This window comes from Morone saxatilis, unplaced genomic scaffold (assembly GCF_004916995.1).
Source record: "Morone saxatilis isolate NCDOM2014 unplaced genomic scaffold, NCSU_SB_2.0 Contig23, whole genome shotgun sequence".
Lineage (NCBI taxonomy): Eukaryota > Metazoa > Chordata > Actinopteri > Moronidae > Morone > Morone saxatilis.
In genome coordinates, this window is record NW_023339796.1 from 10,551,661 (window position 1) to 10,569,191 (window position 17,531).

The following is a 17,531-nucleotide window of genomic DNA, read 5'->3' on the forward strand; positions in this document are numbered from 1 at the left end:
AATCACTGTCTGTGGAAACACAAAGAAGGCTTTGTACTAAAAAGACAGAAGTTTGGAAGATATCTACTTGATTTGTCTAACTCAGACTGCTGAAGCCTTGTATTGGCTTCAAATACACATTGCTGCATAGAACAGGGACTGCGGATTTTGTCCCACAACTCTTCCATTAAAAGAGCAGTAGGAAGGGATGTTTTATGGCCAGTACGAACATGAATATTGTTTTAAGACAGACTTGAAAGACTGTGAATCTATCCTTTAAGGACTGCACAGCTTAGAAATATCAATTTTCATTATAACATTTTATATGCATCGAGGTTTCCATCAAGTCAGTGTTTGTACCTTGGCAAATATAGCTACATGTGCGTAAATGCCACCAATCATGACAAAAAGTGTGGAGTTGAAGGTCACACTGTCGTGTCTGTTTCTCTGTAGGGGGAAGGGAGCGTCCACGAGCTTCTTCTTACCGTCATCACACGGATGGGTATCGCCGTGTCTCTCGTCTGCCTCGCCATCAGCCTCTTCACCTTCTGCTTCTTCAGAGGTCTGCAGAGTGATCGCAACACCATCCACAAAAACCTCTGCCTCAACCTCTTCATCGGCGAGCTCGTCTACCTCGTGGGCATCAACATGACGGAACCAAAGGTACCGAGGAAATTATGCCGCAGAGAGTTTTGACTTTCATGCTACTGATTAATTGGCTCATCTGCTGCAATTAACCTTTAAACACCTTTCTTAAATGTTCCTTTAAGTGGCTTTACAGTTAGCAAAAAAAAAATCCACATTAGTTTAAAATACCACATATCTGATCTGTATCTGCAGCACTTCTACAATGCTGAATTTTGAGTGAAATATTAAAACTCGGATGATGTTTTATGTTTTTTTTAATGGCTACACCATCAAGAAGAGATATTCTAGGCATGATTTTATACATAGTGTTTCTGCATCTATTCTATCTTTGGAATCTTTCACTAAAACTGAAAAAAAAGTTCCATCACTCTGAACAAAGCTTAGTTTCACAGTCTGCATTTTAACAATAAGCCCATATTGTACATTTTTTGCGACAAAAATAACTAAGAATGGATGCCTTTGTATAATATTGGATGCTGTTTGCTGGCTAGTGATTTACTAGTGATTAACTTATTTATTGAATGCTTATGGGATCACTACCATTTAGGGTAGGGAGATACACATTCTCAGATTCTCAGTGTTTTTTTCTTTAGTCCAACATTAACATTCTTACCAAATATGCATTTTCACAAATAATTAACTCTAACCTCATTCCTAAATTCTTCCGTTGGTGATGAAATAAATAAGTTGTGTTTGACCAGACATCCATCTTTATCTGAGCTTTAGAAATGTTTTAATAAAATTTTGGGCCACTTAGGGCCAGCGCAACAAACATTTGCATTTTTACACAGTATTTCTGCCCACCTGATGAACATGAAGTCAATATTAACTCTTATTTTAGCTCTGATTTTGTCTCTCCTGAGGGAAATGTATGTCTGGAATCTAAATGCTCCACTATAATCACCAGCTAGTAACCAGCTTTATCTGTGTTGAAGGCAGGCAGTAAATATTTGGGTCTATCAAATGTTTTTTGCTGAAAACAGCTGCCTGCTGGAACTGGAAACCAAAACAATAACGTTAAAGGCCATAAAACCTAAAATACTGAGCTGAGAAATATTAAACTAAAATATTGATGCTAAAAAGCTCAAGTGACCCCTTTCACATTACATGTAGTCATTTGATTTGATAAAAAATATTGATTCGAGCAGCTTTAAGCAGGGCCACTACTTGATCCCATGGACACTGTAATCTAGCAAAGCTGAGCTAATGTCACGGGCCATTTTTAAACTCTAAACTAAAGCATAAAACAGTTTGTAATAGTAGTAATAAAAAGTCATTTTGAGTAACTAGGAAATGTCAGATTTAACTAACCCCAAATTATCTCTCTAACGACCCTTTTACCTTTGTGTGTAATGTCTGCACGTGTCTTCTCTCAGCTGGTGTGCTCCATCATCGCCGGCGTTCTCCACTTCTGCTTCCTGGCTGCATTCGCCTGGATGTGTCTGGAGGGCGTGCAGCTGTACCTCATGCTGGTCGAGGTGTTTGAGAGCGAGTTTTCGCGCAGGAAGTACTACTACGTCTCTGGGTACCTCATCCCGGCTGTGGTGGTGGGCATCTCGGCAGCCATCGACTACAGAAGCTACGGCACACAGCGGGCGTGAGTGTGGCATCTCTGCAGAGAGTCTTCTTTTGTGGGATAAAAAAATCAGGAGTATTAGTCCTCTCTTCTCCCCACCAAGACAGACCCACACAGCATGCATGTATGTGCTAATGATAGTAATATCACAAAGAGTAGTCCACCTCTGCCCCCTGGTAAATTTACACCCTGTCACTGCTAAAAGAAGAGGCTGTGAGCAAAGCCGCAACATTAATGAATGTGCTCGCTGGCTGCACTGGCCTGCTGGGTTTTTATTCTTTGCATGTGGATAATTGCCGGCCTTGTCAGTTAAAAGTTTATGCACTTCTCTGCTGGTCTTCATCCAAGCAGCAAGCTTTATGATTTGTAAGACTGCAAACCTCTAATTTATGGGATTTAAGTAAACTCCATTTTTATTGCTGTAGTCTTCACTTCATTTCTGTTTCCCGGTGATAAACACAGACGGAGGTGCAATTCATTCTTGAACCGTCTACAATACATTGTTTACTGTTCAGAGTCTTAGGTACACAGTCCGACATCCCACATTTGTAGACATTTGCAGACTGTGAAGTCATGAGTCCAATAACCACTAGCTTTCAGACTGCAGCTTCTCATGGCACGAGGCCAACACTCCCTCAAGGTCGGGTTTTCTTCTCTGTGGTCAGAGGAGTCTCTCTATTCTGTTGCTGTGGCCTATCATCCAGCCAGCTCTGCTGGGCCCTGATCGATGAGATACATCTTTGTTTTGGCAATGAGATGATTTAATGAACTGAGTATCACCTTTTGCACCTCGTAGATGCTGGCTGAGGGTGGATAACCATTTCATATGGAGCTTCATCGGACCTGTAACCTTCATAATTGTGGTAAGTTGTGATTTTGTGTGATATTATTTTGTATGTGTGATAACTGTTTTTTTTTATTTATTTGTGTTATTTTTTCAAAGAAACGCTTTGAAAACTGTTTATAGATTTCCCCTCTCTCTGTGCTGGCAGCCTCTTAGCTCTGCTTTCTCCGATCAATTTGCATGAAAGGAAAGTGGTCCCATTATAGCTGACATGAGGACATCAGTGTCCACTCAGCTATGAAATCCTCTGAAATCAGAACTGGTGAGCGGCAACAACTTAAAGCTGTTTGGTCCTTGCTGTACATCTAGAGAATACTCCCCTCCTGCAATCAGGAGGAGAAATCGTCTCAGGCATGAAGGTCATTTGCTCAGTGGGAAAACAAGGGTGATAGTGGCGGGAGGCGGTGGGGGCGAGTTTGGGGGGTGAACATGGAAGTAATGAATGGGTGGGCCAGACAACCATTACCACAGCTCATATCCCTGCTGAGGATCATGACACATCCCCAGCCAATCCCAGCACACGGACATCTCCATCTTCACCTTTTAATATTTCATGTGGTGCGCTGGGTGTTCACAATGCACACAGCCCCACACACACACACATACACAACATGCACATACATGCATGCAGGAATGCATGCACACAGCCCTAAACAAACACACTGCATATCCATATAGGCGCATAGTTTAACACACAATGTAAATCTGTCTATAGGCTGTAAATACATGTAAAACCCAGAGAAGTGCTGCGTCTGCAACACTGGTTTTTTTGCGCTGTATTTGGCAGAGAAGCCAGAAACCTGAATATTGTAGAAGACAGTCCCTTGGAGACCAGGCATGAGGTGGGGGGAGTCCATATGTAGTTTGCCTCAGCTTTCTGCAGAGTGCCTGCCTGCCTCCTCGCCTCGCTGTCCGTCAGTCTGTCTGTGTGTCTCATCGGATCTGTGTCATCTCTCTGCGTTAAATGCATCTCCAGCCACTCGACTCACGCAGACGTAAATTGGCCCCAGTGGCTGGGAGACAAAACTCAGTGTTACTCTAAGCTGTGATCTAAAAGGCTCTTTCTGTCTTCTTAGTCACCCTTTTCTTCCGTCTTTCACTGCTGGTTTCCATCTGCTCTCCACTCGCGCTCTTGTTGTTTCCGTTTAAAGACAGAAGAAAATGAGGTATTTGATAAACTGAGCTCGACTGACATTGAGCTCATTCTGCTTTGTTTTCTTGCCAGCTCATGTTTTTGGCGTTTTATTTTCCTTTATGTACAGTAGATTGGTCATGCTTTCAAAACGCTCGCTCGAAGCAGATATGGGATAGAAGTTTTTAATAACATAAAAATCCGGATATATACTTGTTTTTCATTGAATATTTACAGAAGAGCATTTCAAAGGTTTAATATGGTATGGAGCCAAATTGAAGCACATCTCCTCCCTTTCCCTCGGTGGCCACGGGCCCTCCAGTGCTTACAGAGAGACATCCTGAGAGCATGGAAACCTTTCTGGATGTATGGCTTGAATCACTTAAATGTTTTTCCTGGCTTCAGTAAAAATTGTTTCTAAAATATGGCACTCAGCTCGGTTCTTTCCTTTCTGTATTTTTCTGGAGCTTTGTTCGGCGGTACATCAGATCTGTTTGGACTTCAACAGATATACATTCTCATATTCAATGAGGATTTGCACTTTGGGATTGAATATAGTGTCAAACAAAAGCGGGAAGAGAAACTTTTAGTGCAGCATATGTTGAAGGCCAGAACTGTGTGAAGTGGACCAAAGCCTTAACCTCTCACTGTTGTTTTTTTTTCCTTTTTTTTTCTTTCTTTGGAAGTCAGTGTACTTTAGGATCTCTACTGATGCATTACATTTTCTTATTCCTCTAGGTAAAAGTATGCTGGTGTTTGCGCTCTCCATTGGGCCAGAACCATTATAGATTAAGCAATACTCTAAGTCAACATGAAATATTACTGTATGTGTTAGCAACCAGTAGTGGAATGAAGTACATTTACTCAAGTACAAATTTGACATACTTTCGGTACTTTAGTTGTTTTCTTTTTCTTTTTCATGCCCCTTTATACTAATACTCTCATTCAGAGGGAAATAGTTTTATATACTTTTTACTCCACTAAGGGATTTGCATACAAAACATATGCAGAGCTTATAAAATACTTTAAAAAACTACCAACCATGACATACAATAGAGCCAGAACAATTAGTCAATTAATGGATTAGTTGACTGACTTTAAATTAATTGACAATAATAGTTTGTAATTTTTCTTGTTGAAATTCCAGATATTTTATCGTTCCAGATTCACAAATGTCAGGATATTTTGCTTTTCAATTCAATTATTTTGAAAAAACATTTTTTATGATTTTTTTTACATACAAAAACAAAAATCCCTAAGGAAAGTGATCATCAATTGGAGTCCTGTATAAAAAAATGAAATTAGCTACACCTCAACCAACTAAAACAGTATAATATTAATATCTACTGAAATAGAAGAATACTTTAAGTACATTTCCTTGACATACTTTTACTTCTTAAATAGAATTCTTTACATTCAATAGTATTTATTCAGTGTGGTATTAGTACTTTTACATAGTAAAGTAAAGGATCTAAATACTTTACTGCTGTTATAGTAGTAACAGGAATTGGATGCCTGTCTAAGTGCAGTCTGTTAACCCTGATACGCGTCTGTTTTGACAGGTCAATGTCATCTTCCTGGTGGTGACGATGTTCAAGATGGTGAAGCACTCCACCTCCATGAAACCTGACTCGTCCAGGCTGGGGGGTATCAGGTAAGAGGGTTGTCACTCTGGGTTCTAGCTCTGAGACTGTGTGTGTGTGTGTGTGTGTGTGTGTGTGTGTTGGTTGTGAAAAGAAAAATAATATGCACCATTACTGCTTTTGCCTCCCTCCTGAATTTCAAAAGCTGCATTTGACCAACATATTTATTTGATTTTCTTTTCTCTTAAACCCGCCCAGACCAATATTTTTCCCTTTCAGATTTTATTTTGGTCCGTATGGGTGCTGCCCTTTTTAGTTCATTTTATGATTTCAGTATTTGCACTATGCAGGGTTATATTGCCTTTTTTTATTTCTTCATAACTGCATTTTTGACCTTTTTGCTCTTGTGCTGGCGTAGTTTAAAGGCTTTCTTGGAAGACAGACTAAACTACACGCCTCAAAGATTTAAAGATTGTAAAAACGGAAAAAAAATCCCCCCCACCCCACATCTTCCCACTTTCAGTGGGCTGCATTTGCTCGATAAAAAAACAGGTCCCTGTACATTTCTTTGCCTGAATGCTTGTTCAACAATATGTTTGAGGGCAGGCCAACACATGTTATGTGGGCGCTTGATTTTTAGGCAACCATTCAGATTTTGGTTCAAACCCAAAAAAATAGGCATTGGCATTCAGGTTTGTTTTTAGCATACAGAAAGCCGCATTAGTGGATGCTGGATTTCACACATTATCCTTCAAAGTCAAAACTCATTAACTGTCATTAATTAGGGTCTACCTAAAATCCGCTTTGTATTTAGTTTCTGTGTCAAATGTGGCAACTGTTAAAAAAAAAGTGAAATAATTGGAATTGATGGCATTTTGTGTCTTGGATAAAAAAAGAATCCAAAAGCTGGACAGCAAAAGCAGCCATTGTTCTCAACACTGCCTCTCATTTTTCCGTGAATCCTCTCTCAATGATGTGTCCCATTTCTTCTCCCCTCTGCATGCTCACCGTATCGCTCCCTGGGTGGCTCGCTTCTCTCTTGTGTATCAATAACGACCAGCCATCGTCATTGAAAGTGACTGTGAAGTTATCTTATTTCCTCTAGGCTTTCCTGGAAGCCGCCAAGGAAAAAACCTGCTGCGTTTGCAGTCTCTTTAGCCAGCAACTCCAAGGAAGACCAAGGAAATATTTTTTGACTTAGTGTCAAATACCGAATGCACATTAATTCCAAAACTTTGGTATCAGCATTTATGCACAGTACCACCACTAGTGCAACTTGTCCTAAAGGAAAATAGCAAATGGGGGGTATTGCTTTTTTTGTTTTGTTTTTTAAACAAGTTTCTGTCCAGGAGCAAAGAAACGTCAAACCAAGCAAAGATGAAATCTGGTGCAGTGTTGCGGTTTTCACCAGTTAATGTCAGTCTTCTTTCTCTTGCGCAGGTCTTGGGTGTTGGGAGCATTTGCCCTACTTTGCCTGTTGGGGCTCACATGGTCCTTTGGCTTGTTCTTCCTCAATGAATCCTCCATTGTGATGGCTTACCTCTTTACCATCTTCAACACTCTGCAAGGGATGTTCATTTTCATCTTCCACTGCCTTCTCCAGAAAAAGGTAAGACTTCGTCCTCCGGCGCTCATCCGGAATTATTAGTTGTTTAATTGATTAGTTGAACAACAGATTTTTAATGAAGAATTAATCAACAACAAGTTGTTTATGCAGTCAAAATGGCAAACATTTGCTTCGTCTAGCTTCTTAAATGTGAGAATTTTTTATCTGTAAATACAATATCCTTTAGTGTTTTCGAAAGACAACACACTGGAAATTGTAGCATTTTTCACAATTTTCTCACATTTTATAGACTAAACAAAATAATTGACTGATTGATTATTTAACCTATTGTTTCAGTTAATTATACTGTATATTAATAAGTCAATTGAAAATAATTTGGCAACTATTTTGATAATTGATTATTCATACCAAAAATCTGCTTATTTATAATAGTAAATTGAGGTTTGGGGGTTGATCTGACAAAAAAGACCTTCTGAAAAAGTCACATTAGGCAAAATTGTTATGGACAAAACAGTTACTTGAGAACATAATCTTTTACTATTAATTAATTAGTAGTTGTAGCTTTATTTTCACAGTTCAAACGCAGCACTGCCAATCATTCCCTTTTTCTTTCCAAATCTATACTAATCTATATATGTGGGGATCTGTAAATATTTATATTGCAACATTTCACCATATTTTATACAGTCTCACTTTGCAGCGCCCATATCAGAGAGCTTCCTCTCTACAGTATTTCAACATGTTATCACATTGTTTGCAGTATCCTTACTGGCATTTAAGCTGCTGTCAGCTGGATGACATTTGATAAAGATTTGGGCTTTGTATCCCTCATGGGTTGGTGAGGTGGTTAGCACTGAAGCCTCTTGTCTGAACCTGACGGCCGGCTGGGCCTTTCTGTGTGAAGTTTGCATGTTCTCCCGGTGCCTGTGTGGGTTTCCTCCGGGTGCTCCAGTTTCCTCCCACAGTCTAAAGACATGCAGGTTAGGTTAATCGGCAACTCTAAATTGCCTGTAGGTGTCAATGCAAGTCTGAATGGTGTGAATGCCATGTGATTGGCCTGTCTAGGGTGGGATTGGCCCCAGTTCCCCTGCGACCCTCAAGGATAGTTACTGGAGGATGGATGGAGGGGGGTTGTGTCGCTGTCACTATGCTCAATCTCTCCTGATCTTTTGTTTCTCTGCAGGTCCGCAAAGAGTACAGCAAATGTTTCCGTCAGTCCCAGTGCTGTGGCGCGCTGCCGCCTGAGGGACCCCACAGTTCAGCCAAGACAGCCACGTCTCGATCCACTGCCCGCTACTCATCTGCAACACAAGTACGTGTACACCACCGCAAATCAGATATGTCAGAGTTTAACATATAGACAATCGTGCGTGAAAAGGTTTGTATTTGTCTATGAATCCAAAGCCTGATATACTGTAGGTTATTCCTCTGTGCCATAGAGCTCCATTCTCATATGTATTCATTCGCAGCGGAAAATAGTACCCAACATATACATTATTTTCTCCTTTTTGAATAATGCTTCTTAAAACTTGAAAGTATATATTTGTGACCCTTTTTTTGGTAATTCAAGATAAAAAAAAATGTAGGAATAATTTCATTACATTATGTAATGTTTATAAACATCAAATGAAAATAAAACTTTTATTATTATTATTATTATTATTATTATTATTAGTCAATGCAATTAAAGATTCAAAACAGACAATATCTGTCAGCAATTTTGTTATAGCACTTCAGTGACATTTTTTTGAAACTTTGCATGCCTTTGAATGCCTGTTTTATCCACCTTGCTCTCTAACTTGCTCTCTAACTCTAACAAACATATGCAATAAAAAGTTGGAGCCCACTGTGGCATCTTACTTGCCCTGAGCAATCCAGCAATCCTTGAGTTGTTGAGTTCTGCAGTATGTCCTCAGGGAAAAACGGCCTTGTGGCTGAGAGGCGCAGAGGAAATCTTGAGAAAGTTACACATTGTTGGTTTTTGGTCTTTTCATAGGATTTGTTGACAATAAGAATAATATATATATTATGACCAGCCTTATCCTTTAGTAAAGATTTAGAAAATTCTTAAGTTTATTTCCAACCTTCCTCACTCAACAATATTATTATTGTTAATCTGATTCTTTCAACTTCATACACAGTTTTACCATTTAAATAGAAGTACTTGATTTGACTTTGTGATGTTGGGCTTTGTTATCGAGCTGTTACACTGCCAAGGTTATACATCAAGGGATGGAAATTGAATGTTTTTTTACATTAGAACATGTTACAGTACTGTGTAAACTTTTCTTTTTAAGTGTTCTATTATATCTGTTATCAGGGTAGGCGGAAAGAAAAGAAATTGAGAGAATTATCCAGAGAATCTGTAGGTTTGAATCACAAACCCACGCAGCCACTCAATCCTCAGGGCCAGAAGCCTTGAATAACAGCAGCACCATGTTGAGTCCTGATCAATGGATGCTTTTCTCTCTACCCAGAGCCGCATCAGGCGGATGTGGAACGACACTGTTAGGAAGCAGTCGGAGTCCTCCTTCATCTCGGGAGACATAAACAGCACCTCCACACTCAACCAGGGTGAGAAACCGTTTCTTCCATCGCCACCAGACGAGACTCATGCGCCATTCTCTTTGTGAAGAAGCTCTGAATTCTCTATAAACACTTCAATTAATGCAGCTTACGCGGCTCCGTGGCGGCTCTGAAAAGTGGCTTTTCTCTTAGTGTTGAGCAATAAAAAAAAACAAAACAGCGTTAAATGCTGCCCGTGAAGGTTAACTGCATTTTACCTGCATTTTTCTACTTCACTGGGATTATATGAAAGATGTGAAAACAGAGATAGAAAAGAGGTGGGATATTTTGTGTGGCTTAAAATGTTACGGTGAGGACTTGGGTTCAAATCCTAGCGACCCTGACTGGAGAGGCTGGCTGTGCAGCAGCCTCCTAACTTATCCTCACCCTGGAGTGATTGTCAGGATGAAGGTAGGGGTGGGGAGGAGATGAGCAAAGTCAGGCTGAGGTCAGAGCAGATTTTGGGAGTGATCCCGGCATCGTGAAGCTCAGGCTGCCGACTGTGCCAGCGAAGATTTGGCTGTAGTTATGATTTTTTTTTTTTATTTTAGAAACACACATGCCAGCGCAGAGTTTCTCAGTGATCCGTCCAAATGACTGAGGATAGTTATTACATTCTTCAGGATTTACACAATCATGCTGACGATGATGGGGATACTGTATTATTCATGGCAGGCCACTTAGACATGTTTTGTCTAGTGTCTCGACTGGACAAGTTTGTTTAGATGAATTTGTTTTACATAAACACTGGAGTTGATTGTGTTGCTAGGCTTTGGTCAACACTTGTCGTGATAATGTTGTTTGTCAGTTACATCGGCCGACTGTTTGGATAATGTCTTGCTTTGACCATCATTTCAATGGCCGCTTTGTCCGTAATAGAAGGCAGATGAATTGCAGGTCATAAATCCTTTGTGGTGTCAGATTTTAGACAGCGAATGTCAGTGTTTGTTTATGTCGACAGCTGCGCAGCGCACCACCGCAGACCATAAAGTACAGTACCTCGAGCTCTTTTTCCTCAACTGTTTTTCTTCCCTCCTGATTTTTCTCCATCTCTCTCTTCTCTCTCTTCCTGTTATTTCAGGGATGACTGGAAACTACCTCCTAACTAACCCTCTCCTCCGAACCCACGACACTAACCCTTATAACAACCTGCTGGCAGAAACGGTGGTGTGCAACACCCCCTCTCCACCGGCCTTTCACTCCCCAGGTGCACCTCCGCCCTCCACCTTCATTCTTGCATAGATCTGTGTTTGTTTGAAAGCAAAAGTTTGACATGTTGGAAAATACACTTATGGGGGAGGGTCAGGTGAGATGATAGAAACCACACTCATGTCCGTCCATTAAGTATAAAGCTACAGCCAGTTAGCATAGCTAGCATGTAGGCGGATTTTGTTGCCATTTTACAGAGCCAGGCTAGCCGTTTCCCCTTTTTTCCAGTCTTTATGCTAAACTAAGCTAACAGGCAGCTGGCTGTAGCTTCATATTCAACATATCAATCCTCTCATATAACTCTCTCCTTTAAGTGTGTTCGATTTATATACAGCTCTGACACAGTATGCATTGAGAATGTTGAGAATAATTACTCTAGATTTACCGCTTGTTCTTCATTCACACCTTCTCTGTATTTCCAGTAGCGCTTATCTATGCATGTTTCTCCTTTGTAAACACAGAAGCAGACAAACTCAGAGACGTCAATGCTATCTACTGAGCAGTCAGAAGGGAATTCCTCTCTGTTGAAAATGAGCTTCACATGTCGGTCCGGATTGTTTGCGCTGTTGACCTGCAATCATGGATGTTGAAACCTTTACATTTTCCTCAGTTTACGTCAAATCAGACTGATTCAAAACATGTCAGTGTTTATGGTGACCTAGTTCCACACTGGCAGAGCAAGAGAAACCCAATCAAAGAAACAGAAGCACATGACGCAATGCGGGCAGAGTCGTAGCCCTCAGATATTCACAGGCATTTGATGATTAAAGAGAATATACAAAAACAGCATTATGGTGAAAGTGTGTAAGGAGAGGATATGCAGTAACATATAGCTTTAACCTGCTGCAGTTATCATGGTCTTGTTTTGTGCTGCAAGCTCGCTTACAGCACAGTGAGAGCACTTCACACTCAGAGATAATGAAGCAGGGTTGGGACCAAACAATGTCTGCACAGAAAATCAAAGGCATTTTGTGATTTTTTTGTGTGTGTGTGTGTTGTGTGTCTGAGTGAGTGTGTGTGAGCTCAGCAGCAGCCGAGCAGCTCAGCCACAGAAGTCAGTGTGTATGCAGACAGCTTGTGCTTTATTGCCCTAAAATGTTTACCTGCCTAATCATTGTAGAATAATTGCATGTTAACATTGGAGCACCAGAGACTGATAAACTGAGATATTTAATTAGCAGGTAACTCTGAATGTCAACATAAACATCTCCTTTACCTGTAGAAACATTCCTTCTCCCCCCTGAGGCGAGCTGCTGCACTTAGCCGTGTTCAAACACAGGAGCGACAGTAGATCAGGAAGCAGTGACGACAAATTCGAAGATTTAACATATGGAAACTAGTTTGAGGATAGCAGGCAACAGCATGACACACAAATGTCAAAACCTGGTGTGAAGATCACCAACCAAGTATGAAATACGCGCCGAGAGACTGTCAAGTTTAACACGAGCTTTTTCAAAATTCCGTCTGCTATAGTCATTACATTTAGCTCCCGCAAAAAGGATGAGCGTGTCTTCTATTATAAGTGTATTAATACTAAGTAATACTCTGCAGATGTTCATCCGATGCAGTAAAATCGGTAAGGAGAACATCTTGGATGAGACTCTGCTGGAACGGTTCCCAGAGTGCAGCTGTCGCCGTGTCCAGTTGAATTCTGTTCACATCATTTCCCTTCACTCCCGGTAGACAATACCTGTCTGCAATAAAATCATTGCCTGTGCATAAACAAATGCAAATTTGGAAGTTGGCAAGTTTGTGGTCTATTCAGAGAAGTGTCTAATAACCCCCCCCCGCTCCCCCTTTCTGCCTTTTGCTCTTTTGTGTCTTTTTTAGAAAATGTCTTTGATGTTGTTTTTTAGAGCTTTTTTTTTCCTCAGTTGCTAATCATCCATTTTCTGACACGTTTTGCTTGAACCGAAGACTACACTTTTCCCCTTTTTTTGTCGTGTGGAGAGACACCCCCCCCCCCACGTCACGCTAGAACCATTGTCGGCTTTAACTTACAGGCTCTTCAGTGTATCCCAGTAAATGAAATCCTCCATATCCAATCAACTACTCCCTCCTTCCTTTCATCCTGTCTAGTTGAGCTTAGTCATAGGGCCGGACAAAATGAGAGTATTCGCTGTGTGTGTGTGTGTGTGTGTGTGTTTTGCTCACATAAGAGCTATAGATGTACACTTCTAAAATGGAAAAAATAATATGCGTCACTCAGGAAGAAACAATTTCATCAGGAAATGTTCTTTTACTGGATAATTTTAAAGAGAAGATCTTGCTTGCTGCTAAACCCTTTCACCTGCTGAGTCCAGGATTCAGTTGTCCTTGGTTTGTCCTTTAGCTCTCTCAAACTCAAAACACATAATTTCACTGTCATTCTCCATCCATCTCCAACAATTTGAGCAAAGCATCACATGGGCTAAATTACAGTTAATTGCAAGGACACAATCCGAGTTGGATTGACTGAATCCAGGCTGGATGTTACAAGCTTCCACTTTTGTCTTATTTCAGTGATTTTGTTATTTCTGCTGCAATTGAAAAAAAGCATCTGTTTTACTTTTTTTGCACATCAGCTGTTCTTAGGCCAGATAGCCTGAGCAGACACACTTGATGTGAGTGGTGGCAAAGTGAGTCATTGCACCGTGCCTGTCTGTCGTGGTGTGTGGGGGTTGTTGCTGTGCTTGTGGGGCCCCAGTGAAGAGAGGTGGCTGGCCATCTGTGTTCGACATTACTCTTTTGTCTTGCCTTCTTTTAAGAGGTGGAATGTTTTATTCATTGTTTATGTCACAACACTTCCTCATCAGCTTGTATTTATTTCTTTATTTAACGCTCATCCTCTCCCATTGCTTTTGGTATGCTGCTGTGTTGTAACCTGGTCATCAGCTACTGTATAGCGTGTTGCCGTACTATATTTTTTAAGTTTTTAAATCATCTTCTGTTCTCATTTCTCCAATATTGTTCAGGATAATCTCTTATATTGGCTATAATGATATTCAGTCATGACGAGGATGGACATGGTGGGCAGCTAATTGGGTTCTCCTTTGAATTTTAAAACATTTTGTATTTGCATAAAATTAAAATTAACCCAGAGATCAAAGAGCACAAGAGTGCAGTGTCCTGAGCAGTATCAAGTTGTATGTGGATGGTGTAGTGGAGACTGTTTTGTTCTATCAAAAGGAAAAAAATTATACCTCATGCACTCCTTCTGCCTTTCCTTGCAGGACAGCACTCTCTGAGCAACAGCAGGGACATCAGTGCCATGGACACCCTTCCCCTCAATGGCAATTTCAACAACAGCTACTCCCTGCGAGACGACGACTATGAGGCCGTGGGCGTTAGAGCCCCGGGTGAGCTGGGGGGCCTCAATCTGGACGATGCCGCCTTTGAGAAGATGATCATATCTGAGATCGTCCACAACAACCTGAGGCCCCGTGGGGCCCCCAAAGGTCGCGACGCCCAAAGGGAGCGGGACAGAGCTCTGCCTCCCCAGACCAGAGTGACAGTGGACCGAGGCGGGGGTGGGAGCGGCAGTGAGGATGACGCCATCGTGGCCGATCACACCGAGGCTTCATCCCCCCAGAGAGGAAGTGGAAGAGGAGGCCACGCCACCCTGGAGCTGCTCCTGCACCCCCACCACAAGGAGGCGCTGGAGGCCCCCCTCCTGCCCCAGAGGACTCACTCCCTGCTCTACAGTGCCCAGAAGGCCCCCAGGCGCCTCGAGGGGCAGGGCGGCCATGGCTCTGAGACTGTTACTGCAGTGGAGGACATGGGCTCCCATTCACCCAACAATAATAGAGACTCCCTTTACACCAGCATGCCAAACCTGAGAGACTCTCCCTCGCCCTCAGCTTCGCCGTACCCCCCGGAGGAGGAGGAAGAGCTCTCCCCCTCACCTGGAAGTGAAGGCGAGGACGCGTATCATAAAAGCATGCCCGAGCTCGGTGATGCACCGCAGCCCATGTCCTACTACCACATAAACCGAGGCACCAGCGACGGGTGCATCATCCCCCCCAACAATGAAGACTGCGCGCAGGAGGGAGAGGCGCCCAGCGACGGACAAATGCAGCTTATTACCAGCCTCTGAGTGGGCCGTCTTTGTTTGCACAGGTTTTAACAGATGGGTCCTTTCAGTTGATGTCATGAGAGCCGGCAAGTCTGGCTCCGCACTCCACATGCCCTTCCTGTTAGGACAGGAAGTGAAATGTTGGGTGGGAAAAGGAATGAAGAAATGACTTTTGCACACAGATCTCATTAACACACAAAACACGTCCATCCGAGGCCAGACAAATGTGGACTGTGAAAGCTCTGCTCTGTTGGACTAAAGAGGTGCAGAGAATAACACACAGGCCGCTGTGTCAGAGATAAGTCTGGCATTTCTGTTGTTCTGTACTGTTGAAGAATAAGGGATAAAAAAAAAAATACTCCAAGCAAAGAACTATGAAGCTCCTGTCATATTCCTGGGGGACTTTGCAGAACCAGGGTCTTTTTAGTCATGAAGTACAGAACTAGAACTAGTGTGGCTCCACTACACAGTCAAGACTGTAAAGTTAAGAAACCACTAATTCAGACTCAGGCCTTATATTTTCTCTATTGCACATTTAACTGTTGTCAAAGTAACAGCTAAAGAAAATATATTTTGCTGTACCACTAGTGTATAAAGTCAAAAAAAAAGAAAGAAAAAAAAAAAGAAACGGCAACCATTCAGTAGTTATGCCCTTTCAATGTTAATAAGATTCTTCAGACAAGGTTAATTAAAATGGTGGAAATGTGCTTTTTTCCTCTCACACTTGACTCGTTGTAGTATGTTTGAATATGAAAAAAAAAAAGTTTCGAGAGATATCAGTCCATATGAAATCATGCTCACGTCTCTGCTTGTGAAGTGCTTTTGCTTTCATGAATGATGAGTTTTTGCCAGTAGTATATTTGTTAACACCAGGCCATGCACAGATTTGGAGTGAATTGGAAACTTGTGTAATTTATTTTACTTGAAAGAAATTGTCAGGTTTAAAGACTTATGTTCGTGTCAATGCGATAGTGCAGTTTTTGCGGACATGTTTCATCCTTTGACACTAATTAATTTATTAACTGAGCTATTCAGAAAAAAAAAGTGAAAAAAGAACATGGTTGGAAAGTGTGAAAAGTTGTTGCAGCACTGATTAGGTTCATTTTCTTTCTTTTGTAAGAGCCCATCATCAGCTGATATTTAATTCAACTCCTGTTTGATATCAAATAAATGTGAAATTTTTTCTTGTTCGCAGATGTCTGGCTGCTTATTCATGTTTTGTATAAAAGATCTGCTATGATCCAAACATGTTGAAAAGGATAATGCTGAGTACATTTAAACTGTTGTCAAAACTAATGAAACTGAGAATGTGTTAGTCTACCCTGACTGTACAAGCCACCCGTTCCTAATGAAGACGTTTATCTTTAATAACCAGTATCAAATATATACTCTCTTTTTTTTTCTTAAGCTAAATAATTTCCTTAAACAGCTGGGCACTGTAGTTTTTAGCAAACTTCACTCAAACAGGAATACATTGTATCTTTTGAGGGGACACATTTTGTGTATTAGTGGATTGATGGCAGCAAGACCGTGTGTGTGGGAAATAAAAAAAAAAAAAAAGTTCATCCTAATGAAGTCACCCAGTGTGACAGTGTGATGTGGCAGATGTAAAAGGAACTGTCAGCATGACAGAAGACACTAAAATTGTGTTTCTTTATGTAATTTTGCACTGAGATTTACATACAGTAACCTTATTATAAAGTCAAATATTCTATACAGATACAAACACAAGTTTCAACAGACTGTTCACATTTTTCTCACTGTCACTGTTCACCTTTCTGTACAAGAAACAAATGTCTCAGCACAGGAAATTCATATAAATAAGGAACTATTCAGAAATGCAAATCCACTCCAACATGTTTTTAGGTATTCAAGTATTCCTGTCTCCTGTATATTTTTGCATAGTAGAGACCTTCTTTATATGTCTCTGCCATGATGTTCTCACAGCAACATGTTGTCTCTCTCCTCCGTCTGCGTCCGCTGACCAATCCAACCCACACAGTGTACTTTTACATCTTCTCTTCTATACAGTGGGGGCACAAAAGTACACACGTTCTTCACTCAAGTACAAGTAAAAATAGTAAAGGAGACTCTGGTTAAGCAGAAGTACTGATTCAACTTCTTTACTCAAGTAAAAGTGAGAAAGTACAGGCTCTGAAATGTGCTCCAAGTACAAAATTCTCTTAGTTTATACCAAGAGTACCTTTATATCAAGGTTTATACCAATAACTTGGTTTCTCTGGATGTTATTTGTACTGGCTGTTTCTGTGCAAACCTAAATGAAACTTCAAAAGGGATCGATTACTTTACATCATTTTTTTCATGTTACATCTGCTATGCATGATACGCACTGGTCTTGATGTTGGGAAGGCGT

General features: G+C 41.0%; 1 protein-coding gene across 3 annotated transcripts in view; it reads left to right on the top strand.

The window, feature by feature from the left end:
- LOC118335100 (adhesion G protein-coupled receptor L2-like) overlaps positions 1-16,346 on the top strand; it is an 84,556-nt gene extending 68,210 nt beyond the window's left edge. The window contains exons 14-22 of one of the 3 annotated variants that reach the window (XM_035671298.1): positions 433-642; positions 2,004-2,224; positions 3,000-3,066; positions 5,742-5,833; positions 7,203-7,371; positions 8,513-8,641; positions 9,807-9,903; positions 10,976-11,101; positions 14,316-16,346. In XM_035671298.1, coding sequence (XP_035527191.1) covers positions 433-642; positions 2,004-2,224; positions 3,000-3,066; positions 5,742-5,833; positions 7,203-7,371; positions 8,513-8,641; positions 9,807-9,903; positions 10,976-11,101; positions 14,316-15,178 — 1,974 coding nt within the window. In that variant the 3' untranslated portion in view covers positions 15,179-16,346. Of the gene's footprint in view, positions 1-432; positions 643-2,003; positions 2,225-2,999; positions 3,067-5,741; positions 5,834-7,202; positions 7,372-8,512; positions 8,642-9,806; positions 9,904-10,975; positions 11,339-14,315 lie in introns of those variants that run through there. The other 2 variants (XM_035671296.1, XM_035671297.1) reach the window with 2 other exon arrangements.
- The last annotated feature ends 1,185 nt before the right edge of the window (positions 16,347-17,531 follow it).